Source organism: Setaria italica, chromosome I (assembly GCF_000263155.2).
Source record: "Setaria italica strain Yugu1 chromosome I, Setaria_italica_v2.0, whole genome shotgun sequence".
Classification (NCBI taxonomy): domain Eukaryota; kingdom Viridiplantae; phylum Streptophyta; class Magnoliopsida; order Poales; family Poaceae; genus Setaria; species Setaria italica.
In genome coordinates this window covers 41911113-41937006 of record NC_028450.1, presented here as the reverse complement: position 1 = coordinate 41937006, position 25894 = coordinate 41911113, and the positions used below count along the sequence as shown (strand labels likewise).

The window sequence follows — 25894 nt, the reverse complement described above, 5'->3', positions numbered from 1 at the left end:
AAAGGGAAAGCTGCTGCTTATGCAGATGAAAGAAAACGGAAAATGCAGAAACCAGTTTTTTTTTTCTTTCTGAGGGGGGCATGCAGAAACCAGTTGTGTGAATGGAGCGAGCGAGAAAGATATTTCCCTGGCGGGCGGGGCGGGGCGGGGCGGCCCAGGACCATCCGATCCAGGAAGCCCAAGCAGCAAGCAGGATGGCCCACCACCGCCGCCCACGCCGACGTCAGCACATCCAAGCGCTCGTCGCCGCCGCCATGCTTCTCCTTTCCTCCGCCTTGTTCACCGCGCGGCTCCCACTCGCCGCCTCCACCCGCCTCCCCAACCCTACCACCCGCCTCCTCCTCTTCGCCGCCCTCCCTTCCTCCTCCCCGCTACGAGCCTTCTGCCCCAGGGCGCGCCCCGCCCCCGCCACCTGCGCCGCCTTCTCCTCTTCCACCACCATGGCCGCCACCGACAACCCCCTCCTCGTCGCCGACTTCGACTTCCCGCCCTTCGACCGCGTCGAGCCCGGCCACGTCCGACCCGGCATCCGCGACCTCCTCACGCGACTCGTAAGCCATCCATCCATCCATCCACCGCGATTGAATTGGACGGGAATTTGGATTCCAAGGTTGCTTGCTTCTGATGCTGCCACCTACCTCCATCGCATTCTCATCGCAGGAGGCCCAGCTTGAGGAGCTCGAGAAGGGCGTCCAGCCCTCGTGGGGGAAGCTCGTCGAGCCGCTCGAGCGCATCACCGACAGGCTCGAGGTCATCTGGGGGATGGTCGACCACCTCAAGGCCGTCAAGGACTCCGCCGATCTACGCGCCGCCGTCGAGGAAGTCCAGGTCATCTGGGAGCTGCTGCTTACAGTGCTTGACGAACTCGACATGATTAGGATTTATTATACTAGATCTTAGAATGCTTGGTGATGGATTCCAACTTTGGATCCCATTAAGCTCACTGCATCTCCACCAGCTGATCGGATCTCTCTTTCGTTTCACAGCCTGACAAAGTCAAGTTTCAACTAAGGCTGGGCCAGAGCAAGCCTATCTATGAGGCTTTCAAGGCCATTAGGAACTCTTCTGATTGGGAGAGTCTCAGTGATGCTCGCAAGCGTATAGTAGAAGGTGAACTTCTCTGCATGCTGCACAACCTCCTTTCTTGCCATGATATGTTATCACTTGTTTTTCACATGCAGTGATCCGTGGCATTCGGTTGCACTTGTCCTTTCCTAATAGTATTTCTGTTTCCCATAATCAGCTCAAATAAAGGAGGCTGTTCTCAGTGGAGTTGCACTTGAGGATGAACAGAGGGAGAAATTTAACCAAATCGAACAGGTAAACTCAGAAGTCATCAAATATTACTTAAACAATCCGAAGTTCAATCATTTCTTGTCATTTTTTTCTGATGTACGTCACTATTTGAGTTAATGGAGTGCTAACTTCATTCCAGGAGCTTGAAAAGTTGTCACAAAAGTTTAGCGAAAATGTGCTGGACGCAACAAAGAAATTTGAGAAATTAATTACTGATAAGAAGGAAATTGATGGGTTGCCTGCTACAGCCCTTGGTTTAGCAGCACAAACTGCCGTGTCAAAGGTATGAACAGCGAACACCAACGTAAAATCTGAGAAGCTATTTCCTCCGTTAGTATGCTGACAAGCAATATTGGCAGGGTCACGAAAATGCTACAGCTGAAAATGGACCTTGGATCATCACGTTGGATGCACCAAGCTATATCGCTGTTATGCAACATGCTCGTAGCAGAGCTCTCCGTGAAGAAGTCTACCGTGCTTATCTAACCCGTGCCTCTAGTGGTGAACTTGATAACACCAATATCATCGCTCAAATTCTGAAGTTAAGGCAAGAGAAGGCTAAAATTCTTGGCTACAAGAACTATGCTGAGGTGATTGCGCGCTTCCTTCTTTCCACCACATTAAAGGAGTGTGCAATAATTGTATTTTAACTCATTGATTATATCATGTAGGTAAGCATGGCTCAGAAAATGGCAACCGTTGAGCGTGTAGAAGAGCTTCTCGAGAAGCTGCGTGCGGCTTCTTGGGATCATGCTGTTAAAGGTACAACCAACCGCATTATTGTTCTTCTCTCTGTCGTTTACTTCTTTTGGACACGCTGAGAAGGCTGTCTACTTTCTTGTATTTCTTCCTTTGCATCGCTGGTATTAAGGTTTGTACTAACATATCTAGGTTTCGTCCATGGTTCCAGAACTTTACCTATTCTATTACAACTTCTATAGTTAGCAGCATTAAAAAAATATAATTCTTTTTGGATTATTTGTATTGTATCTTATTTATTACATTTGAGTTCGTCTTCCAACCCTTTTTGTTTTCTTTAACATTTGAGATCACCCAACAGAAATAGTTCCAGTTATCTGCTAGCATGATATTTTTAATCTGCAAATATCTTCTCATGTGTGGAGACAGTCTGAACATCTTCTTTTTCTTCAGTGCCATGCTTTTTCTTCTGTGCCATGCTTTTCACTGCTGATTTATGTATTCAGATATGGAAGACCTAAAAATCTTCGCCAAAGATTCTGGTTCTCCAGAAGCTACTGATTTGACTCACTGGGACCTTACATTCTGGAGTGAACGACTGAGGGAGTCTAAATATGATATCAATGAGGTTTGTATGTTCCTCTGTAATCCATTTTGATTTCCATTCCTCTGTACATGCATTTCAAATTGCATACAGTATAAGCTCATGCTAAAGTGCGACTATATCTTTTAGCCTAGAAAGAAGCACATGGTAATTATTAACTATTGAACTTATCTGAGCACTGCCATTGCAGGAAGCACTGCGTCCTTATTTTGCATTGCCCAAGGTTATGGATGGCCTCTTCACTCTGGCAAATAAGCTTTTTGGGGTGAGCGTTGAACCTGCAGATGGACTGGCTCCTGTAAGTACCTTTTCACTTTCATTCACGAATTACCATTTCTGCAATTTTTTGACAAGCGACTACTTTTCAGGTCTGGCACAGTGATGTCAAATTTTACTGTGTCAAAGACTCTTCCAATAGCCCTGTTGCTTATTTTTACTTTGATCCATATTCAAGACCATCTGAAAAGCGTGGAGGGGCTTGGATGAATGTTGTCTTTTCTCGCAGTCGTGTCCTAGCTCGCAATGGGTTGCCTGCTAGGCTGCCTGTTGCTCATATGGTGTGCAATCAGACGCCACCAGTTGGTGATAAGCCCAGTCTCATGACCTTCCGTGAGGTAAGTAACATCCGTGAAATGTGAATGAGGATAGCTGTTGGAAGTACTGAAGCAGTACGCTCCTGATTATGATAGTAAAGAAGTTGCATTGCATGTGTCTTCTGTAGGTTGAAACTGTGTTCCATGAATTTGGTCATGCCCTTCAGCATATGCTTACCAAGCAAGATGAAGGTTATGTTGCTGGTATTCGTGGAGTTGAATGGGATGCTGTAGAGTTACCCTCCCAGTTCATGGAAAACTGGTGCTATCACAAGTATGATGGGTCCATCTCATGTGGCTTTTTACCTTGAATCTCCCAGTCTAGCAACCAATTGATCTGTTGCTTTGCTGTAACAGGGATACTCTCTTGAGCATTGCAAAGCACTACGAAACCGGTGAAACTCTCCCAGAAGAAATTTATGCAAAGCTTGTTGCTGCAAAGAATTTCCGTGCTGGCACCTTTAGCCTGCGCCAGGTGCCTTAGTTTGTTTCTACTTATGGTGTCATCAAATTGAACTTGTAGCAACTTTTGTCCTGCTATTAATTTCTTTCTCCCTTTTTGAGTTGTTGCATGCTTGATTCTTGGTATGCCTTATGAATGTTGTAGCATAAGCTTTCTTTTCTGCTTATATATATAGATACCCTTATTAAGGACTAGTCCATGCCATTTCATCTTTGTTTTTTTACTTTCCTCTGCAGATACGTTTTGCCAGTGTAGATATGGAACTGCATACAGCATATGATCCTTATGGCTCAGAGTCCATATATGATGTTGACCGAAGAGTTGCAGAACGAACACAAGTTCTTGCTCCTCTGCCGGAGGACAGGTTCCTGTGCAGCTTTAGCCATATATTTGCAGGTTTGCAATGCTGTCTAACATATAAATTCGTTGAGTTCATGACCAGACAGTCTCAGATTTCATTAACTCTTTCATTTATTAACAACCTGCAGGTGGCTACGCTGCTGGATACTACAGTTACAAGGTAACTTATGATCACGATTCTTTTGAATAACTTTTCTTCCCCGACCTTATGTTCCTTGAGGATAATGCTAAAACCAGTATCTTGTCACGTCGTCGTTACAGTGGGCTGAAGTATTGTCAGCTGATGCATTCTCAGCTTTTGAAGATGCTGGTTTGGATAATGAGAAGGTATGTTTTCATAAATTAGGATTGATTGTATGTACCGAGAGGGGCTGAGAGTCAACATTTCTTTCATCCTCTCAGCCAATTTACATTGATAAAATTATAATGTTATGAACTCCTGTTTCCTGTAGGCAATTGAGGAAACTGGAAGACGATTCAGAGACACGGTTCTTGCACTTGGAGGTGGAAAATCTCCACTCGAGGTAAGGCTTAGAATGCTTTCTCATCAATGACTGGTTTGGAAGTTGTAATAGACTGGGGATATACTTTAAACTGTGCGAATATACTCCCTCTGTCCCAAATTATTAGTCGTTTTAACTTTTCTAGGTTCATATATTTTACTATGCATCTGGATATAATATATATCTAGATGCATAGCAAAATCTATGAATCTAGAAAAGCCAAAACGACTAATAATAATTTGGGAGTAGTATATAGCTGTGTAATTTGTACAATTTCGTTTCCGGTTGGTTTGAGTTTGGTGGAACTGAAACTAACGTACGCTTGCATCTGACTGCAGGTGTTTGTTTCTTTCCGCGGACGGGAGCCTTCACCCGAGCCACTTCTTAGGCACAACGGCTTGCTTCCTGTTGCTGTGTAGGGTGACCATTTATTTGCCCAGTATGTGAGGAGTTAAGATTTTTCTGGGGCATCAGCCGAACAGAATTAGGTTTATAGCTCGTTATGTTTCCTATTTCAACGTGAGCTGTTTGACGTGATAACATCAGTGTAATTGCATAATGAATTTTAATCAGAGCCGATTAAATCCTGCCAACCGTGCTGGTATCGTAGCATCCATCACTGCATGTTCCAAAGGGGGTTAATAAAAAGAAAGAAATCATGCTTTGATAAATAGCACATTTCAACGGTATAAACAGATCGGAGCTGCTACGATGCAGCAAAGATCTCACAGAGCCATGTAAACATAAGCAAAGAAGAATCTGACGGCTAGCTGATTCCAATGTCGTCAAAGCGGTGGCGGAGGTGGGCATGCAGGTCTCTGACGGCTGACATGATGTCCGGCATCCGCCGGTGCGAGCGGTCGCCGGCGACGAACTCGCAGGCGACGCCGTCCACCTCGACCATGCTGCAGCCGGGCACCTTGGGGTCCATGGTCCGGCGGAGGCTGGCCACTTGTTCCCACTTGCTCCAGGAGGCGTACATGTTGGAGAGCTGGACGTGCACGCCGGTGTGGTCGAGCCCCTGCTCCGCCAGCCACGCCACCACCTGCTTGCCGGCGTCCACGTCGCCCCGCGCCGCGCACGCGTTGAGCAGCGCGCCCAGCACGTACGAGTCGGGCCGCATGGGCATCGACCGCACCACGGCCAGGGCCTCCGTCAGCCGGCCGGCGCGCCCCAGCACGTCCACCAGGCACCCGTAGTGCTCCACGCCGGGCCGCACGCCGTGCGCCGCCGCCATGCTGCGGAACACCTCCTCGGCGCGGCCGACGAGGCCGGCGCGGCCGCAGGCGGTGAGCACGCAGATGAAGGTCACCTCGTTGGGGCGCACCCCTTCCGCCTGCATCTGCCCGAACAGGTCGATGGCCTCCCGGCAGCGTCCGTGGTCCGACAGCCCCGAGATCATGGCCGTGTAGGCGAACACGTCGCGCTGCTCTGGCGTGGCGGCGGCGAACACCTGCCTCGCCGCCTCCAGGCTCCCGCACTTGGCGTACATGTCCACCAGCGCCGTCGACACCACCCCGTCCATCACGGCATCATCCTCTCCTGAGCGAGGACGACGTGCGGCCACAAAGGCGTGCACCCACCTGCCCTGCTCCAGCGCCCCAAGCGCCCCGCAGGCTGTGAGCACCCCGAGCACCGCCGCCCTATTGGGCCGAGCGCCGGACCTCAGCATGTCCTCGAACAGCCGCACGGCGTCGGCGAAGGCGCCCGCGGCCACGTAGGCGCTGAGCATGGCGCTCCAGGAGACATCGTTCCTGCGGGGCATTCCATCGAACAGGGCGCGCGCTTCGGCCACCTGGCCGGCCCTCGCGTAGGCCGTGAGGAGCGACGTCCAGGAGCAGACGTCGGCAGCGCGGGAGGAGAGGGCGTCGTCGAAGAGGCGGCGGGCGGAGGGCAGGAGGCCGTGGGAGGCGTAGGCGTGGATGAGGCCGTTGGCGACGTAGGCGTGGGCGTCCCAGCCGAGGACCACGGCGAGGGCGTGCAGGGATGCTGGAGATGCTGAGGAGTCTGCGGCGGCTTTGAGGAGGAAGGAGAAGGCGTAGTTGTTCGGTCGGAAGCCGGGGAGGATGCGGAGGAGGCGCGGGAAGAGGCGGAGGACGCCGAGCGGGTGCGCCGGGAGCAGCGAGCGGAGTAGCTTGTTGGGGAGGAAGCGGTCGGCCAGGGGGGACGAGGTGAGCAGCTGCGCGTGCACCTGCCGGAGCTGCGCGCCGCTCAGCGACGGCCGGCACAGCACCTGCAGCGCCGCCGTCGCCGTGGCGGCGGCCATCGACGCGCATGCTGCAGACTGAGCTGGCCAAATCTTTTCCCGGTCCACCCACCCAGCACTGGGTATAATCATATCAGATGGGCTTCGTATGGGCCGGGGGCCCAACCCGGCCGGCCTTCACCAACCATCCATCAGCACAGCTGTTGGTGGGTGGGTGCGCGTCCCGTCTCTCCGTGACGACGACGACACGACAAGAGAAGAGAAGAGAAGCAGGCGGCGGCGGCGGCGGCGGCATCAGGAATTCAGGATGGGTCGCGGCGGCGGGATGGGGAACCCGGTCAACGTGGGCATCGCCGTGCAGGCGGACTGGGAGAACCGCGAGTTCATCTCCAACATCTCCCTCAACGTCCGTCGACTCTTCGACTTCCTCCTCAGATTCGGTCAGTTCATTTGGATCTGCGTCCTCCTGCATTTTCCTCTCCGTCCTTGCATACGATCTGCTGCCGCCGCCTGCTTATTCCGCACGATACCTAGCTAAATACCGCCAGGGCTGGCAAAACAGTTGCCTGTTACTGAATTTTCCAGTAGCCTTCGTTGCCTTGCCATATGCCATCATGTTTAGGAAATAATTGAATCCCACAACATGACACCTGCCACAAGCATCACCAACATGGGATCGAGATCTTGACACCACCTGTTGAGGCAAGGCTTTACAACGACTCATTTTAATTGTACTGTGAGTATGGTTAAACAAGGTCATTTTGGAATGCCAATATTTCAAGGATACGAGCTTGCAATAAACTTATTCCGTACCTGATGGTTCGGGCTGTTAGAAATGCTCAAGACCCACGAGCTACTCGAGCTTAGCTCGCTCTAGTCCTAATTCAACCTCAGCTTGACCTTCAACATTTCTATTACTCAGCAGTGTGGTTAAGCTGAGTTTTCCAAGTCGTGCTGGACTTTACTTCATCCTCATTCTTTAGCAAAATCAAGATCATTTTCTAGCGGCAACGAGCATCCGAAACCAAAAGGTTTTTTCTGGGTTGAGTTGTTATGGCATATTTTGCAATGGAAAAGTTCTACCCGAGCTTTCACAAGCTGAGCTTGAGCCTACTCGAACTTTGACAGAGCCAAGCTCTAGCTCATAATCCACTTATGCTTGTCTTAAAGACATTCCTACTGACGATGGGCCCTCCACCGTCGATAAATTCTTTCCGTGACTCATTGTTGGCTAAGTAGGAACTCCCTACATTTAGTTAGTTATTGCTACCTTCCTGAATTATTGACATTTAGACATTTGCAAATGGAAAAAGGAGGCAGGGGATAGCTGTCGGTCTTTGTGGGCCTAAACCTGTTTGCTTTACCACCGAACCATTTTCATATATGGCATATATTAACAGACTTGTAGAGAAATGCATATTTCAAGATGAAAAAGAAAATACAGTTAAGAAAAGCTTTGTGGGGGTGCCTCTGTGGATATGCTTGTTAAGGCCCCGTTTGGTTCTCACCTAAAGTTTAGTTTCTGTCACATCGAATGTTTAGATACTAATTAGAAGTATTAAACATAGACTATTTACAAAACCCATTGCACAAATAAAGGCTAATTCGCGATACGAATCTATTAAGCCTAATTAGTCAATGATTTGACAATGCGCTGCTACAGTAACCATTTGCTAATGATGGATTAATTAGGCTTAATAGATTCGTCTCGCGAATTAGCCTCCATCTGTGTAATTAGTTTTATAATTAACTCATATTTAGTTCTCCTAATTAGCCTTCGAAGATTCGATGTGACACGGACTAAACTTTAGCTAAGGAACCAAACACCCCTAAGTTATTATTCTATGCTGACAAGATGCGTCTTGTCTTAGTAACATATGCTTCTAGCTACATGCCATGTACTACTAGCTAATACTTGAATCTATATCGTATCATTGGTGGTGTTAAGGACAAATTCAGAGTTGTAGGGACTAGGGCGTGAACTGGTTGTATGGATCTTTAGCGAGAAGAAAAGAAAAGTGAGCACGGACCATTTCGCTGATGTTTCTAAAATTAAATATGTGCAGAAGCTACGACGAAGAGCAAGCTGGCGTCTTTGAACGAGAAGCTTGACATCCTGGAGCGAAAGCTGGAGGTGCTTGAAGTCCAAGTGAGCAGCGCGACGACCAATCCTTCAGTCTTCAACTAGAAGTCCAAGCTAGGACCTGCATCGATGAATGAGATACGCACACATACACAGTGGTGTGTGGCGTGAAGGTGTATCATGTATGTACGTAGGAGTGGCATGTAAAACACTGCTAGTATCATGTGATGTTTGTAAAGTTGTAAAACACTTGTGCATCGAAGTTTTGCGTTTGCGTGGAGGTAACTGACATAGTGTTTGCTGGGTTTGTGTCGTTTAGAGCCAACTGATGGGCGACGATGCCTGTTTGGAAGTGAATGGTAGTGGTGGGATACGTCCACGTTTCTCTTTCTGGACGAGCCCACGTTTCTTGTAAGGTACTTGAAGTACGAGTGAAAGGAATTTCGGTCTGTGCGGGATCATAATCTAGTGGAAATTCCTGTGCTTCTTTTCGGCGAAGCGTGTTAATTTGAGAAAAATTCAGGGAGCCAATTTTCAATTATCAAAAGGCTTGTCAATTTAAAAAAATCTCAATAGAGCAGAGCACCAAGTTGTAAAGAGAGTGGAAAACGGAACAAATAAAAAGACATGGTCCTGGTGTTGCATCTCCTTGCAGCCACACAACTGACAAAGACTCTCTTCTCTCTCCGGCCGCTCCCTCGGTTCGTGGTCACCTGCTCCTCTTGTTCCTCCTGCTCCGCTCTGCTCTGCTCTGCTCTCTCTCTCTCTCCCCATGAGAAAGGGAGCTCCCTTCCTCGCTAGCAAAGCATAGCCAGCTCAGCTCGGGGTCATCGATCCTTCAGATTCCTTCCTTCTTCCCTTCCCTTGGGTAAGTTGTCGTCGACCCCGGCCTATTATGCTTGATTCACTACAAGGATTGTGCTTCCTTACCATGTTTGTGTGCTGGATTATGCTAAGCAGCAAAAAGAAAAGCAGAAATTAATGAGAATTGAACTCATACTCACTCATTTGTTTGAGGTTTCCCAACAATATATCTTTGCAGAACAGAACCGAGGGGAAGCTTGCGGTCCATGATGAATGTTGTGGCTAGCCATCCCCAAAACCTGCAGCTGCCCCTTCAGGATGCCTCTCTGAGTCTGAGCCTGAGAGGGAGATTATTCATCAACAGCAAGGGCTCCAATAAGGTGCAGTGCCTGCCAGCTTCTTCTCCTTGTTCTTCTTCAGGTGGTAGATGCAGCAGCAGCATCCACCACCCCCACACAAGGAGGTTTGCAGTTATCAGAGCGGCCGGTGACGGCAGAGGCGGTGAATCGTCAAGCGGCGGCCAAGACGATGATGATGAAGAAGGAGGAGGTGACAATGAGGTGCCGCAAAGCAGCAGCAGCAGCAGCAGCTCCCGAGAGGATCTGGAGCGCCTGGTCGGGCCTGACGAGGACGACAAGTTCAACGGGTTGGACCTTGCAAACCTCATCAGGAAGAAGTACGGAAGATCCTACGATGTGACGTTGATAAAGAAGGTGAGTGAATGAAATTGTTAGCTTTTGATGGAATTGTCTGGTACACCGCAGCAATAAACAATATGAAGAATGCAGGAGTTCATGGGGAGGAATCTGCTTGCGATGAATGTGATGTGGAAGTACAGGGAGCAGAGGTCGTTCCCGCTGAGCGAGGAGGAGTACCTGCTGCGGCTGGACGAGGTGGCCAACACGCTGCGGTGCTGGGGCGCCGTGGCGCACGTCCGCAACACCCTGGAGAAGCTCAAGGAGAGGCCGCGCATCGGCAAGGCCGTCAGCATCTTCATCGACATGGACCAGACGGGAGGAAGAGCCAACGAGTGGATCTACAAGTGATGAACCATGTTTCATTTTGTTTCAAAGTCCAAATGCTGTTTCGCATGGAAACGAACGGCAGAGATTTTGTTTCAAAGTCCAAATGCGTAATTAGCACTTGGTAGTAAGCATGCTGTTTGAGTAATTAGCTTATTCTGGGCCGTTACTGGGCTCGCAACCCTTCTTCCTTCCCCCGGGACTTCCCCTTCTCCCCGCCCCGCACGCCGACCAAACGAAACCATGGCCGCCGCCGCCGCCGCCCTCTGCCGCCGGAGCCCCTCTTTGCTCTGCCGCCGCCACCTCCTCATCCGCCTCCTCTCCTCCCAGACCCAACTCCAAGCCCCGCCCCCGCCCACGCCTACCACACCCGCCGACCTCTCCCGCCTCAAGTCCTCCATCCGCGACGCCGCCACCAAACCGGACGCCCTCGCCGCCCTCTTCCTCTCGGGCCTCCCCCACCCCGCCTTCCTCGCCGACCGCCCCCTCTTCGCGCTCTCCGTCCACCGCCTCGCCTCCGCCGGCCGCCGCGACCTCGTCGCCTCCATCCTCTCATCCTCCCTCACCGCCCTCCCCAGCCCCCACCCCTCCGAGGGCTTCCTCATCCGCCTCATCTGCCTCTACTCCGCCGCCGGCATGCCCGACCACTCCCTCACCGCTTCCGCCTCGTAAAGCCCCCCTCCGAACGCGCGCTCTCCGCGCTCCTCTCCGCCTACCACGACAACCGCCTCTACGACCGCGTCGTCGAGGCCTTCAACACCCTACCCGCCGACCTCGCCATCAAGCCGGGCATCGTCTCCCACAACGTCCTCCTCAAGACCCTCGTTGCCAGCGGGGACCTCACCGCCGCCCGCAAGGTGTTCGACGAAATGCCCGACAGGGCTGGCGTCCAGCCGGACATCATCTCCTGCAACGAGATCCTCAAGGGCTACCTCAACGCCGGCGACGACGCTGCCTTCGACCAACTGCTTAAGGAGATCACCAAGCGGCACCTCAAGCCCAACGTCGGGACCTACAACCTCCGGATGGCCCTGCTCTGCGCAAGAGGGAGGAGCTTTGAAGCCCAAGAGCTGCTGGACGCCATGGGGGCAAAGGGCGTCCCGCCCAACCGCGCCATCTTCAACACGGTCATCAAGGGCCTCTGCAACGAGGGGGAAGTGGGTGCTGCCATGGCGCTCTTCAGAGAGATGCGAGAGGTGCCCAGGCAGAATGGCAGAGGGGTCTCCCCCAACTTTGAGACCTACATTATGCTGCTTGAGGCCCTCGTCAACAAGAGTGTGTTTGATCCTGCATTGGAGGTCTGCAAGGAGTGCCTGCGCAACAAATGGGCACCACCATTCCAAGCTGTCAAAGGTTTGGTTCAGGGCTTGCTCAAGAGCAGGAAGGCCAAACAGGCAAAGGAGGTCCTCACGGCCATGAGGAAGGCTGTCAAGGGTGACGCCAAAGAGGAGTGGGTGAAGGTTGAGGCTCAGTTCCAATTGGTGCTTGCTGACAAGAAAGCCTAGCCGCCAGGAACGTCCTGCAAGGAGTAGGTCATCTGTTATCGCTCGAAATGGTTTTCTTTCACATGAGATTTGCATTTTCTATCACTTGAGTCATGCATGCTGAATGAATTATGACAACAAATGCTTCTCATGAGGGCATGCCCGTAGTTTGTTTCAATTCCTTTTTACATTCAAAGTTTGGTAAATTCAGAATGCAGGCTATACATCTTCTGGCTCAGGAGCTTGACATGTCATTTTGAGAAAATTGAAAGTGTTCCTTTCAGGATCAACTCCCGTAGCTCGCTTTTATTCCCTTTCATATATACCAGCTAGCATTATATTCAGTGCAGCTCGTGTGTTGAAAATTCAACAATAATTCTTGTTTGCAAACATGGACCTCGTATCAGCAGCATTGTTTTGCTTGTAGGAAAAACTCCCTGGAAATTGAACATTTATGTAGTGCTAGTGTATGTATGAGTATGACATCCAAATCATTGACAGCAGGAATTCATGGAAGAGGCATGCATTCTATACAAATTGTGCACCAGATTGTTGTGCATTAAAAAGAAAAGAGGATCACAGAAGAATAGTAGGTGCAGGCGGACAATTGGGATTGGCATTCGTCCCAGGTGTCGTAACAATAACGCTCGGGCGTTTGTTTCAAGCAGCAGTAACAGGGAACGTACTTGAGAATGATCTTGCTCTCCTCTGCAGCATTCATATCTCTAGCCTCCACAGGCTCAGGAGAACCTACGGGAACATTTTGATCGTATCTACATACACAAAAGATGACAGAGGCACCTCACAATATATAGCTAGATAAAGACGTATGATTTGGTGAACTCAGAATGCAGGCTATACATCTTGTGTCACATGGTATCGATAGTACTTTTGCAAAGATATCTGCGTAACCGGATGGACAACCTGCTGGCATTTTTGTGTTTGGAAACAAAAATTGTGGGCATTGCTGCTATTGGCACGCCATGAGGCTCCGGATTGCATTGCATGGCGTGCCATCAGACGGGTTTTGCTTTGGTGAATTTCGTCTCGCTCACTCCCGGATAACGCAGCATGGTGTCGAGGTATTTGTATTTGGTTTCTTTCACTACATGAGATTTGCATTTTAAAATAATGGTGAACTTATCAAATAATGTTGATAAAATTTATGATGCATGCTATCAACTTTTTGTTAAAATAATGGTTTCTAATTCGTTAAAGCACCACGGAGGGTCTTTCCTATAAAGTTCCGATAAGGGGTAACTAGTCTTGGTGCTTCCTCTTCTATTTTCACCCCTTCTTCCTCTTTTTCTTCTTGCTTTTACTATTTTCTCATCCTTCTCCTCCTTTGGTTCCAATGGAGCTCCCTGTCCCTGAAACCACCACGATGATGGAAGCTAAGGTCGGAGCCGGGGTCATCCCCACGGCGGCAGCATCGGCGGCCGTAGCCGCAGCGTATGGTGGGCCCATCCCCCTCCTCGGCATCGCCGGCAACCATAGCTGCAGCACCCGACGGGCCCAGCCCCACCTCGGCAGTGCGCGACAGCCAAGAAGCCACCCGTGTCCGGGGCCGGGGACGAGGCCGACCATGCCACCGATGTGACAACAAGACGGGCGCCGCCGAAGAAGCAACTAGCGCCGGGGCCATCCCCGGCATGGCATCGGCCGACGACAAAGGGAAGACGGTGGTCTGGGTCCGTCACTGACACTGCCACAGCTGGAGTATCCGGCACGAAGTCGGGGGACGGCTTCATCGTTTCGTCCGAGCATACTCGTAGCTCCACCCGTCGCAGCAACGCCACCAGAAGCCATGCCATCGTCTCCATCAGCGACAAGATCGTCACCGAGGAAGCGCCGGCGTTTTACGCCAGGCCCACTCGCCGCCGCAGGAAGGTGGGTACCGGATGAGAGCGCCAGGGCATCTATGGTGAATGCCATGACGGTGTTTATAGGTGCCGCCGCAGCAGCGGTGATGGTCCATATCGATTCAGGGAAATACGTTGAAGAAGGTTGGTTTTCATTGGGGCTGCTACCGCCCTTTCTGGATCCATAAGCGCGTTTACGATCAGGAAAGATGAAGTGATATCCTGGGTGAAAGGGCTCCAACCATTTTTAGGGCTTTTTTCTCGTGACTGCGTTAGCTCTGTTTGCGACGCAATCCTGATCTGGTTTCTTCATGTACTGCTTTATTGGATACGGTACGTGTATTAGTGTCACTTCACTTTTTTTTTTGAGTGAGGAGGGGGCTGCTGCTGCTAGTTACAAAATGCTTAAACAGTAAAGAGTAGCTCTAGGACACGACACTTATCCAAAGAACTTCTAGAGGATTGAGTGGCTAGAATGTTGTGCCTTAGACGAGTCAAGGCTCGCCCATTTATAGTCTCGAGAAACCGAACCTTTTCGGATAGAAAACTCTTCTACCCCCAGTACGGCCCCTCCCATCCATGACGTACCTTTTAGGGGTACTCTGGTCTTATACCTTCACTCTCCATGGTACAGAAGGTTTCCATACTCAAGGCAAACGTGGCGGCCTTGTACAGGAACCTTCAGTATTGGAGGTGGGGTTGATTCAACAAACCCATCCTTAGGGCTGACGTACGCCTGGGGCAACCGAACCTGTAGGCCTTGTGGATGCTGATGGTGGGGTTCCATCCATCTCACCAATCGTTTCTGGGATAGGGACCTTCGACCCTCTCGGGAATCCTCCAGTATCCTGTGCGTACCTTCCCTGAATATGCGTCCTTACCTTCTAGGACTTTCGAGTGGAGAGGGAGAGAGAAGGGGAGGGAGGAAGGAAGGGAGAGAGCTCCATTTATCCGCGTCTGGAGGGATCCCGGTAGATTTGGGATTCTTCCGAATCGTACGGTCCTTGGACCTGTAACCCGTGACCGATTCACCAGCAAGAGCCATACCCCGGCTGTCTCCGTCCCTGCCACCAATTGCACCCTGTGTATTCTAAAATAAAGTAAAGCCAAAGCTCAAACAAAGGACAAAAGAGCCCCTGTAGAGTGCAACAGAGTAGCCAGTGAAGAAGACAACCCTTCACTTCACGAGCGATCCAGCAGAGTAGCAAAGGAGAGGCCATTGGATTTCTTATCCAAAATAAGATGACACTTTCTTATGAAACTCAAACATATTATTATTCTTACAAAGCAAGCAGATTAGTCTCCGTCTCCCTAATCCCCCTATTCCGTTACATATGCACAGCAGAAAAGTTACCTGGGCTGGGCCGAGCTAGTATTTCATTCACTGCGCGTGCGCACACCAGAAAAGTTACCTGGGCTGGGCCGAGCTAGTATTTCACATCAGAAAAGCAGCGGCGGCGGCGGCGGCGATTGCGCCGTTCCGGCGAGCCCCCTCCGGCGGAACCCTAGCCTCCTTCCTTCCCTGGTGCTGGTGCCTCACCATGACCCATGTCGACCTTCTCTCCTCCATCCCCCGCACCCGCTAGGAATAGGATCCCCCTCGCCAGGGTGCGCCTCGACGATTTGGCGCCCTTCGACGGCGCCTCCACCCGAGCCTACGCCACCGCCGTCGACGCCATCGCCGAATCTTTCACGCGCCACGGCGCCGCCGCTCTCGAGCTCCCCGCACCTGACGCCGCTATCGTCCGCTGCGGCCTCGAGTCTGCGCGCGCATTTTTCCACGCCCGCCCCGGTCTCTATGTCTACCGCGCCGGGAGGTATCTCTCTTTCTCTCTGTCACCATAATGTATCATATATTGTGCTGCTTCATGTCCAACTAGCTTTCTGTATATAATAATGAAAGGCATCCCATTCGTATCCAACTATTGCTTACTGCACAGTGAGTGCCGTTGTGCACTTGTTATGGGATACCTAGCCCTCTCTTCAAAATTTCAGAACTTTCAGAAACTCTTGTATATGCATAATAACATAGGATTTTTCTCAATACAAAATATGGGAAATAATCGCCTCGCAATACGTATGCCTCTATCAATGCCATGTTTTCATCAGTTTTTTCTTTCACATTTCTCCTCTAGTTTGCAGTACGCTAATTGCTAATTACATTAATCTACTCTACATTACAGGGCTCTGGATGATGGAGAGTTGTCGCCTGCTTGCATGGTCGATGCTTTCAGATGTCTGGGTAAGGCAGCCCGTGCTGCTCTCTGTGCAATAGCACGCAACCTTCGCCTACGTTCAGAGTAATGTACTTGTCCTTTCTTCCTAGCTTACTTTTTTCTTTCTATCATGGCATCGTGTTTACATTTCTTTTTCCTACTTACTAATTGTTCTTCTTTGCTTTCCAGTGCTTTCAGCCGTTTGCTTGATGACAATCCGTTGCCTCTTAATGAGGTTTCAGCCTCAGAATTGCTGGTGTCATTTTCTCATGGACACCTCCAAAGTGGCCAGCCACCTATAGTGGGCCTCAGGTCATCAATGCCTCAAGTAGATAGGGGTTTTGTTACACTGGTTGCTTCTGACCATCCAGGAATTGAGGTTTCAACCTGCTCATCCTGTTACTCTTTTGGAAACTTTATTTATCTTGAATGGCACAAAATAGCAATGTTTGTGGCTCAGGTTCTTCCCCCCGCGCTAGTTTTAGTTTTTAATGAATTGCACTGCTGTTCTGTATCCTCCTCATGTTTAGCTAAGTTAGTTAATGTTTTCTTTCCTGGTTTATATTTGATTTACTTTGTTGTTATGATTTGTCATCAGTGCTTTTTCATCTGTCAATTCCTATTGTTTATATTCCTTTGTAGGTTTGCAACCCAAATGGTCATTGGTACCTGGCAGATGGGGTCTCAGGCCCTAATGACCTATTGCTTTTGACTGGAAGAGCCTTGAGTCACGTTACTGCCGGTATACAGCTAAATTCTCAGTACAGGACCACTAACAGCGAAAACAGGTGAGAATCATGCAGACTGCTATAAGGATTAAAGTTCTCCACTGACATCTCATTTATTTTCTTTCTCTGTTCTCCTCCAGGGCATCACTCATGTTTAGGCTGATGCCTCGTGCCGATGCTATATTGGACTGCTCTCCAATTTCAGCTGCTGGACATTGCATACCACAGATCTACCAGCCCATATCCGCATGCCAATTTATGGATGATTTGCGTGCGGAAGAGCATATTGTTTCCCATCACTCAGAAGCACCTTGTGTGAGTATACATCTAAAGCTGCATAAATTTCATCACATGCATGTGATCTTGCAGTGCATTCATTTACAGTGATTCATGAGATGATGAGAGCCAGCACACCCCTTGGCTCTCTTTAAGAGTAGAAAAATGCTCCATTGGAAAACAGATGTGCATATTATTCATCGGTAGCCTAAAAACTCCTAAGTTACTCATATTTTGCCAACTTGGGATGCAGGAATCACAGGGGAACTTTGTTAATGAACCATCCCTCAGAAGTGTACTCTCAGATCCTTTGTCGTAAGCTCTTCTTTGTCGAATGTTACACTTCATCCTAAGATAAATAGCCTGCATATAGTTTCTGTTTTCCTGCATGAATCCTTCAACTTATGCTGTTGCCTGTTCTACATTTTTATCTCGACACATACAGAGTAAAGAAAGACCGCTTTAGTCATTCTGGATCAATACAAAATTGCTCAAAGTGCACATGTGCAAAGTTCAAGTTGTGACACATCATCAAATTGCTTGACTTAGAAATGATGAATATAATGATAGAATAATCTTCTCTCTCTTTATTTTTTCCAGTGGGGCTTTTCTTGAAGATGCTATGGTTCTCTCATGTGGACACTCTTTTGGTGGCCTCATGCTGAAGAAAGTTCTTGAAATGGTATATTCTGATACTTCATTTTTTTTGTGTGTGTGACAGTTCTCAAACTTGTAAGTTTGTGACATCAAGAATAAAGTTATATGCTTTACTTTAGGTATTTATTCTCTTAGATACCATGGAAATCAATTGTTACCCTGAATCTGAATATGTTTTTGTCTAAAGGAACATCAATCTGTTGTGCTCTGCAGCTTAGTAGTTAGTACGGCAATCCCTTACAAGCAAAATTCTCTGCACTGGCATATTTTTGTTAATTCAACTGAGGCAGTCATTATGATCTGAAGTGACATTTGTCATAAGAAACTGGATATGGTTTCTGGTATTTTGGGTTAGAGTAAACATCCCAGTTCATGTTTCCCTTTCTCCATTTTTTTTTACTTTTATCTAATTAGGCAAGGTGCAGCATTTGCAATGAAGAAGTTGATGCTGCCTCCTTATTCCCTAACCTTGGTATGTCTCAATCCTTATTTTGTAACATGAATCTGGCATTGGACATATTCTGTTTGCTCACTTACAGTTGGCAGTATTGGGTGTTAGCTCTAAGAGCGGTAGCTACAGTGGTGAAGATGGAAGACGATAGAAGGCTGTTTCATAATGCCGCCCTTCGGAAGCGCAGGAAAGAAGTGACTGAGCTTATGGATGCACGAAACGGAAGTAGCAAGGTACACAATGGTTTGAACATGCCTCGTGTAAGTAGTATAATTTTGAGATAGCTTATTCTTTCAGCATTTAGCAGGAGAATAGTGAGGTGGGGTTAGATGCTGAAAACTCCAGAGCATTCAAGGGGGTGCAGTACCCGTTTACGGTGGGCGACAGAGTCCTGATCATGGTACATTGTTGGTGACAGTTACCATGAAGAAGTGAGCTAATGCAGAACCATTTTGCTGAGAGGCGGACTCTTTGATGGTGCAGGGAAACAAAAGGACGCCTGATAAATTTGTTGGGAAGGAGGCAGTGATCACATCGCAGTGCCTGAATGGCTGGTTAGTAGGCACTCTTGATTCGCTTTTTCGGTTTTAGGATTGTTTGGGTCAGAAGTTTTGCTTAGTGGCACAAGCTAAGGAGTCTGTGCAGGTACCTTGTGAAGGCAGTTGATAGTGGAGAAAGCATACGGCTGCAGTACAGGTCGCTGAAGAAAGCGGGGGAGCCGCAGGTGCAAGCGCAAGCGCAAGCGCAAGCACAGGCCGAGATGAGATCGCAGCAGGCCCTGGCATTCCTGCAGAACAAACAATGAAGGACATGGGCCGGTGATGAAGTAGGGTTTTTGTGCAGGCGTACATGGGATTTTCCATGATATTCTGTTTTGTTGTAGGCATGCAAATGCAAGGGAGGATGGATGTACTGTAGATGCAGAGCCTTGTACGTAACCCGATGCTCTACTCCACATGTTCCTTGTTTGTTTTGGGTTCCATGGCCTCCCACAAACTTAGACTTGCCATCCAAGTCACTACACCTTTTTTTGTAAAAAAAAGGAAAAAGAAAAAAAGGTCACTACATGTTCATCGTCCAGAACCATGACTCTTGTGTGTTGTCGTATTGACTAGCGAAGCTAGGGTCTTTCTTATATGATAGCGACGATGGTCACTCCCATGTGTCGTGCAACTAACTGAAGCACGCAAGAAAAATCGGAGTTGCTCACCTCACTCACACCGCAGAGTTGTTCTCATGGCGCTGAGCCTTGGCGCCGCCACGCCCACCGCGCCGCCGCTTCCCCGTCGACGCGTCGTGCCGTTTCGCGCAACCGCCTCCCCTCCGGCGCTGGACCGGCGGCGGCGGCCGCAGAACGTGCCCGGGGAGTTCTTCGTGGGTGAGCAGAGCAGAGCAGAAAAGAGCTCTCATCTCTCTTAATAATAGTAATAGAAGAAGAAAAGGAATTCCTTACCTGACTGCTGACGCTCGTGCTTTGGCGCAGACCACCGGTGCATCGACTGCCAGACCTGCCGATGGATGGCGCCGGAGGTGTTCAAGGGGGTGGATGGCAAGGCCGCCGTTGCGGCGCAGCCCAGCTCCCAGGAGGACAGGACCAAGGCCCTGCAGGCTTTGCTCTCCTGCCCAACATCCTCAATCCACACACACAAACCTCCTAAAGACATTCTTCAAGTGCAAAACATGTTTCCTCTTCCTCTCGACGAGAGTCTACTTCCAGTACGCATCCTAGCAATCCCCATTTCTTTCTACTGATGATGGCCTTTCTCATTCATTGCAGATATAATATAGCTATGCCAATTTGCTCTTTCAAATCTAAGATGTAGCCTTTACAGTTAGAGTACAAAGACTATTTGCCAATATTTTCTTGCATGCTCCTAAGAAATTGCTGTGCTGTGCATTCACATCGCCAAACATTTGATTCTCAGGGTGTTTACCTTTGTGGTTACCATTCTGAACACTCTTTTGGGGCAACATCTTATCTGGTAACTCATCCACAGGGAAACATACTGGTTGACAGGTAAACTTCCCTTTGATGATTACGCAGCCATGCACTTCCAAAACAGAACCCTGCAATGTAGATGCTCTAATACTTTGTTTTTTCTTTTAGCCCAAGGTATACTCCAAAATTAGCAGATAACATTGAAAGGCTTGGTGGAGCGCGCTACATGTTCCTGACCCACATGTATGTTTTGGACCTCAACCATACACAAGCGTTCTGTTTCTTCATGCAGTTACCATATTTATATATTATTGGGCATCAAAGCTTATCTCACTAGTTACCACCATACAGTGATGATGTGGCGGATCATAGGAAGTGGGCTCAACGGCTAAAATGTGAAAGGATCATGCATTCAGGAGATGTAAGGATCACACCTCTCTCTATATCCTTCTATCTGACATGACAGAATGGTGTAATTCCAGATCAATCTTCATTTATTTTGCCGTGGAACATTCATATTCCTTTTCGAATTCCACTCTCAGATACTGATTAGCAAGGTCTTATCCTGAAGAGTGACGAAAGCAAGAGCTACTACGCTGGCTAAAAATTATGATTCTACTTCAACAAATAATAATAGCTCCAGTTTGCACACTATAGCATTTGATATCTGTTATTTATTAAACAATTGATTAGTGATTTAGATGATCCATACTGCTTCAACTTGAGGAAACATCCAAAAGAAAGAAACTTACAGCGTTGGGAACTTGGGATAGATGTTAGCATCAATATTTTGGACTTGGGAACATAGAGGGGTAGAGCATTCTGCTTCCAAGTGAATGTAGCTCTTTGGACAGGACCTGATATATGGTTTTTACCGCAATAACCTTTCTGATGCAGGTAGAGGAGGGTACTGCGAATGTTGAGTGGAAACTTGATGGAAATGGACCATGGAACATTGGAACAGATTTCGAACTTATCCATACACCAGGCCATACCCAAGTAAGAAATTCAGCTTAACGGGCTTGAATCCAGATGTGACTAGTAACAAAGATTTCTTAGCAACACAGATTTAGCACCTTGCTCATCATCTTCCAGGGCTCCATCTAGTTTGATTGTTAAACAAAACATTTTTCCAGGGCTCTGTCTGCTTGTATTACAAACCGCTAAAGGTGCTGTTCACTGGAGATCATGTTGCAAAGTCAGAAGAATCTGATGATCTAAATCTCTTTCGGATGTACAGCAAGCAATCAGGTACAAGCGTCGATCCCTTCCCGCTAGTCTTCATATGTAACCGATGATAACTCGTGAGTTAAACCATTAGGCTGGAGCTCTGATTATCATGTCTGTCTGCTGTACAACAAACTCGCAGTGACCCTTCAACTGGACAGCATCAGGAAGCTATTAGAAGTAGAATTCGAGTGGATTTTACCTGGTATGCAGTGCACTCCTCAGATATCAGAAATGGAATATAAGTTGGCATAATTCAACTCGATTTCTATCTCATGTCTACTTCATATTACTTTTATCTATGTTATGCTGTTTAGTTATTTATTTGTTTGTATTTTATTTGTTAACTTGTGTCCTGGAATCGAGCTGTTCACAGGACATGGCTATCGAATCAAGTACAGAGATGTGCAAGCCAAGAATGCAGCTATGGAGTCCCTCCTAGCTAACTACACAAGCTAGGAGCATCTTAATTGAGTCAGTGGTCACAAAGAAGGACACTCCAGGAGGCTGGATGTTGCCGCTGCTGTTTCCAGAGAACACCATCTTTGTAATAGAGCTGCAGGCTGTACCTTTCTTCTGCACATTTTCGAGTCAATAATGAAGCCCACATTTGCACATATATGTACCTGCCGAATGTTTTCTCAGTTTTTTTCCCCAGAAATTTCTGCAAGAATGTATAATTTATCATAGGATGGTACATTCTACAAATGCAACACAAATTAAGCCCCAACTTCACATCAACTCATCGGTACAGCTATAAAAAAAAAGAATAAATGGGAACTTAATTTGAGCATATAAATTATGTATTCTTGATGATAGCAGTAAACAAAACTGCTCTCTCTTCCGGAAGTTACAGCTCCCAACTCAGAATCCACAAAAAAGGAATGCCGCTCCAAACTCAATGGTAAAGAAGAAACAAAATCTCACTGTTCACTCTTTAGTGTTACATAAGGTACAAAACTGAACACTGTTGGCAAGAGAAGTCCTCTAAGAAATCAACGCTTCCAGGTATTCATCCACATATGCAAGGCAAGGCCAATGATCAGTCCTTATCCTGACCAATGTGGAGGCACAACCTACTTCCATCAAGAAGAGGAGGTGATACCTAGGTGGTAGGAATATCATGACACGCATGACTCCCATATCCCTCTTGCTTTCATGGCCATACCTCTCAGAACCAACCCCAATATCGTCGTCGTCTATAAGCTGAAGCTGGAGATTGCTGTCCGGTGAATATGGAACCAATGCATCAGCACCTACACTGGCATCTGAGACACTTTCTTCCCACAAAACGTTCTTAATGACTCCATTTCCTCTCAGAATGGTTACAAGTGAATCTCCAGCAACACTGACAACAAAGGAAGCCAGGTATCTTTCAACAGCTCCAATCAAAACCTTCGGAGTTACCTCCATAAGCTTAACAGACCGAGTCCCGTTAATGGCAGCTGATCCCTTCCCTCCACTCAAAGGGAAAGTCTCTCGACCTGTGTTAGAAGAACTATCGCAGGCCTCCCATAAAGCATGAAACAGATCCTGATAGTACATAGCCACACCCTCTTTTGGTGTATCAGGTGGTACAATGGCCTTCATAAACATGTCCTCAATGCCAACTGTAATAGGTTTAAGGGACCCTGATAAGACTTGACAGTTCTCTGTATTTGCTGCAACTGAAACATCAATAAGGCCAGGTGAAGGCTCTCGAGGTTCCAGCTCAATCACCACTGAAGCACAGTAAGTGGATTCTTCCCTGTTCTGATTATCTACGGGGACAATGTCCATACCAGAACCAGGAGGTTCCCCTAGTATGAAAGGTACGTGACATGAGGGAATTTTTCCGAACTGTGCACTTGACGAGAATGTAATTGCCACTGCATAAAGGGCTGGCAACTCATCAGCCCCGTCAGAACCTGAAACTGGCGAATCCAATCCCCATGCATGGTTAAATGGCTCTGACTCAAATCTAAATGTGCAGTGTATTCTTATCTTGAGACCAGATGAGTGCAGGTAGTCAGGAATGCACGCGAAGTACCTTCTGAGGATTTGCAATGTTTCAGCACCTTTAGAATCCATCACACGAAGTGTTTCTTGTGTATAGCCAATTCTCTCTATTGTCGGTCCTGCTGACTTTTCTTGCTCAGAGGGAGTAGAGCTCACATCCTGTATACTTAGAATGTAACCAGATGGTCTGCTCTGGACACTGAAATTAGGCAATGTGAGGGCCCACGATTGCTTTACAACTAGAGGAACAATCCTTTCAAGATGAATGTATGACACCAGATCAGGCATGCTCTTAAGATCCTGAGCAGGACGTGGTGATGGGATGTCGAATAAGGAACCCGGATGAGAAGGCGCGACACCTGAAGGTTGCTCGCCAACTCCCATGAGATGCCTCAGTTTCTTCCCAGGAACACAAGATAACATCCGCAAGCAAATCCTGGATGAATCATTTTAAAAGCGATGAGAAGACAATCGAGCAACACATAACACAAACCAAGTGATACATGAAACTCTACCTTGCATGGTCCCGAACCTCAAGATCAGGGAAGGACTCAATGGTGAGCACAAGAAGATGCGAAAGGGGAAGGAAGACATGAGAGCTGTGATGATGCTTCAGCATGACACGGCAAATGCCCACAACCTTGCTTCCCTGAGACCATGACTTTAGCTCTGTGTCTGGGCCGTGCTTCTTGGTGAGAGAAACCATCTGCTTGGTGAGCAATTCTAATAGGCGGAGCTGAGGCACCGTCTCATTCTGTGCAATCTTCTCAAAAAGAGGGTAGTACGACGCAAGCTGGTAGCCTGGCTCAAGCCTTGGAAGCAGGCGCTCATCAAGTGTCCGGAGCAACCACTCCCCAGCCCACCGATGTGAGTTACAAGCTAGCAGACGGTTGGTGAACTCTGCAATCACTGGGACTAAACCACGATGCTCCAATGCCATATCAACCAAGATAGCCTGCATACACAGTGATCACAGAAAGAGGCGTCGTTAAATTGGTTTGCACTACAATTGAACTGTGTGTTCTTGCAGATTTGATGGACAGTGCCTATTGTTAACTATCTCGATAATTTCTACCTGTAAATGGTGGAAGATAGTAGAATTCAGGAGCTCACCAGCCCCGGAGCAGCACGTGTCATCGGTGCTGTGAGGAGCAGCAATAACCAAGACCCTGTGCAGCGCTCGGAATGCCACACCCGTTTCAGTACTCCATGCCGGAAGACACCTGAAGGCGGAGACGCAAACCAAGCCATCATCAAGGAGCCTGTTCGCTTGCTCGCTAGCTCTTCCTCCTGCAACCTTCTCCCCATCAACTTCAGCAGCAACATAAGCTAGACAATCCAGCTTCTTGGCCTTGAGCGCAAGGGGATCAAATAAGTTAGGGTAAAACCATCGGGCAAGCCCAGGCACTAGATTCCTGAACCTGGTAAACCCAAGTAGCCAATGCAAAGCCAGCAATCGTGCTGTGAGTGGGCGGTGCGCCTCACAAGCAGCCAAAGCTAATCGGCGCGCCATTGTGCGCTCATCCTCGGCCCCAAACGCATCTGGGAACCGCACGAAGAGCGTGAGCAGCGAGTGTAGCAGCATGGGGTTGGAGGAATGCACCATTCCCCCAAACTGCACCTTGATGTGCGCTGCGATCGCTGGCGCCCACTCGAGCACAGCGGACGCGACCTCCGCGAGGATGGCCGTCATCTCCATGGCCGCTGCGGGCGTGAGCACCTGCGGCCGGTCCATGAGCAGGGCGAGCACCTTCCTTATGTCCCTGACGTTGACCTCCGAGGGCGGCGCAACAGACGTGGCGGGAGGCGAGAGCAGGTGGGCGGGCACGGAGAAGGGGGTGGGCGGGCCGGCCACCGCGAGGATGGAGGTGGTGGCGGCCAGCCTCCCGAGTCGTACGGCGTGGCGCGCGGCGGAGGCGAGCAGGAGGAGGTATGACTGCGCGGCCGGGGAGCGCTCTGCGGCGGCGAGCGCGTAGAGGTGGCCGAGGGCTTCGGCGAGGAGCCCCGGGAGCGCGGCGTCGAGCGCGCGCAGGGCGTCGCAGGCGAGGGCGCGCGCGGCGCGGTCGGGCGCGTGGTTGGGGCGGTTGGCGGCGGCGAGCAGCGCGTCGACGAGAGCGGCGAGGGGCGGGGCCTCGTGGTCTTTGGAGACGGGCGCGGCGAGGGCGGAGGCGAAGGCGGAGACGACGGTGGTGAGGAGGTGGTCGCGGAGCGGGTGGTCGGCGGGGAAGGAGAGGAAGGAGGTGAGGAGGACGGGGAGGCTGCGCGGGGCGGGCGGGAGCAGGTGGTCGTCGATGAGGGAGAGGAGGAGGGGCTTGAGGTGGGAGGGGAGGTCGCGGCGGGGGAGCGAGGAGACGGCGAGGTCGAGGAGCGGGAGGTGGAGCCATCGTTGGCGGCGGGAGGCGCTGCAGATGCTCACCCGCTCC

General features: G+C 49.2%; 5 protein-coding genes and 1 pseudogene across 10 annotated transcripts; 5 read left to right on the top strand and 1 right to left on the bottom strand.

The window, feature by feature from the left end:
• The first annotated feature begins 165 nt into the window (after positions 1–165).
• LOC101755729 (probable cytosolic oligopeptidase A) lies at positions 166–9275 on the top strand. The gene is made up of 20 exons (XM_022829001.1): positions 166–551; positions 661–828; positions 987–1110; positions 1244–1320; positions 1436–1579; positions 1656–1886; positions 1968–2058; positions 2502–2623; positions 2790–2897; positions 2968–3213; positions 3321–3466; positions 3550–3667; positions 3892–4051; positions 4144–4175; positions 4277–4342; positions 4468–4539; positions 4857–4934; positions 5310–5694; positions 6808–7164; positions 8791–9275. Exons 1-20 carry the CDS (start codon positions 195–197, stop codon positions 8910–8912), a joined length of 3204 nt encoding a protein of 1067 aa, XP_022684736.1. The 5' UTR covers positions 166–194; the 3' UTR covers positions 8913–9275.
• A 174-nt stretch (positions 9276–9449) lies between these two features.
• Positions 9450–10789, top strand: LOC101753565. 2 transcript variants are annotated; one of them, XM_004954448.3, is made up of 3 exons: positions 9450–9675; positions 9855–10324; positions 10400–10789. In XM_004954448.3, exons 2-3 carry the CDS (start codon positions 9878–9880, stop codon positions 10655–10657), a joined length of 705 nt encoding a protein of 234 aa, XP_004954505.1. In that variant the 5' UTR covers positions 9450–9675; positions 9855–9877; the 3' UTR covers positions 10658–10789. The 2 variants fall into 2 exon arrangements, with proteins under 2 accessions (XP_004954505.1, XP_004954504.1); XM_004954447.3 differs by having other exon boundaries at positions 9451–9675; positions 9850–10324.
• A 62-nt stretch (positions 10790–10851) lies between these two features.
• On the top strand, positions 10852–12461 carry LOC101754514 (annotated as a pseudogene).
• Positions 12462–15247: 2786 nt separating this feature from the next.
• LOC101786766 lies at positions 15248–19387 on the top strand. Of its 5 annotated transcripts, none has more exons than XM_012848143.2 (12): positions 15248–15796; positions 16163–16279; positions 16385–16574; positions 16838–16983; positions 17064–17238; positions 17453–17514; positions 17800–17881; positions 18271–18328; positions 18416–18540; positions 18612–18707; positions 18791–18861; positions 18944–19387. In XM_012848143.2, exons 1-12 carry the CDS (start codon positions 15528–15530, stop codon positions 19110–19112), a joined length of 1560 nt encoding a protein of 519 aa, XP_012703597.1. In that variant the 5' UTR covers positions 15248–15527; the 3' UTR covers positions 19113–19387. The 5 variants fall into 5 exon arrangements, with proteins under 5 accessions (XP_012703597.1, XP_022679462.1, XP_022679463.1 ...); XM_022823727.1 differs by having other exon boundaries at positions 18941–19387; XM_022823728.1 differs by having other exon boundaries at positions 15251–15796; positions 18615–18707; positions 18941–19387.
• A 34-nt stretch (positions 19388–19421) lies between these two features.
• On the top strand, positions 19422–22160 carry LOC101753159. Its single transcript, XM_012848150.3, is given in 10 exon segments — positions 19422–19685; positions 19791–20023; positions 20233–20324; positions 20415–20489; positions 20598–20667; positions 21144–21245; positions 21383–21497; positions 21616–21678; positions 21850–21916; positions 21918–22160. Coding segments are annotated over 10 exon segments (1113 nt in total). The 5' UTR covers positions 19422–19543; the 3' UTR covers positions 22072–22160.
• Positions 22161–22249: 89 nt separating this feature from the next.
• On the bottom strand, positions 22250–25865 carry LOC101776804. Its single transcript, XM_004955241.3, has 3 exons — positions 24547–25865; positions 23987–24426; positions 22250–23907 (listed from the first exon to the last, which is right to left on the bottom strand). The coding sequence occupies exons 1-3, from the start codon at positions 25204–25206 to the stop codon at positions 22461–22463; spliced, it is 2547 nt and encodes an 848-aa protein (XP_004955298.2). The 5' UTR covers positions 25207–25865; the 3' UTR covers positions 22250–22460.
• Between the last annotated feature and the right edge of the window lie 29 nt (positions 25866–25894).

Bases quoted from the DNA above. Each gene is read 5' to 3' on its own strand.
- LOC101755729 (XM_022829001.1), top strand. From the start codon at position 195: ATGGCCCACCACCGCCGCCCACGCCGACGTCAGCACATCCAAGCGCTC. The intron at 1,321-1,435 runs GTAAACTCAGAA...ACTTCATTCCAG, and splicing joins AATTTAACCAAATCGAACAG to GAGCTTGAAAAGTTGTCACA. The intron at 2,898-2,967 runs GTAAGTACCTTT...ACTACTTTTCAG, and splicing joins CTGCAGATGGACTGGCTCCT to GTCTGGCACAGTGATGTCAA.
- LOC101786766 (XM_022823727.1), top strand. From the start codon at position 15,528: ATGTCGACCTTCTCTCCTCCATCCCCCGCACCCGCTAGGAATAGGATC. The intron at 18,708-18,790 runs GTACATTGTTGG...TTGATGGTGCAG, and splicing joins GCGACAGAGTCCTGATCATG to GGAAACAAAAGGACGCCTGA. The intron at 18,862-18,940 runs GTTAGTAGGCAC...GCACAAGCTAAG, and splicing joins TCGCAGTGCCTGAATGGCTG to GAGTCTGTGCAGGTACCTTG.
- LOC101753565 (XM_004954448.3), top strand. From the start codon at position 9,878: ATGATGAATGTTGTGGCTAGCCATCCCCAAAACCTGCAGCTGCCCCTT. The intron at 10,325-10,399 runs GTGAGTGAATGA...TGAAGAATGCAG, and splicing joins ATGTGACGTTGATAAAGAAG to GAGTTCATGGGGAGGAATCT.
- LOC101776804 (XM_004955241.3), bottom strand. From the start codon at position 25,206: ATGGACCGGCCGCAGGTGCTCACGCCCGCAGCGGCCATGGAGATGACG. The intron at 24,427-24,546 runs GTAGAAATTATC...CTGTGTATGCAG, and splicing joins CTATCTTCCACCATTTACAG to GCTATCTTGGTTGATATGGC. The intron at 23,908-23,986 runs GTAGAGTTTCAT...TGATTCATCCAG, and splicing joins GAGGTTCGGGACCATGCAAG to GATTTGCTTGCGGATGTTAT.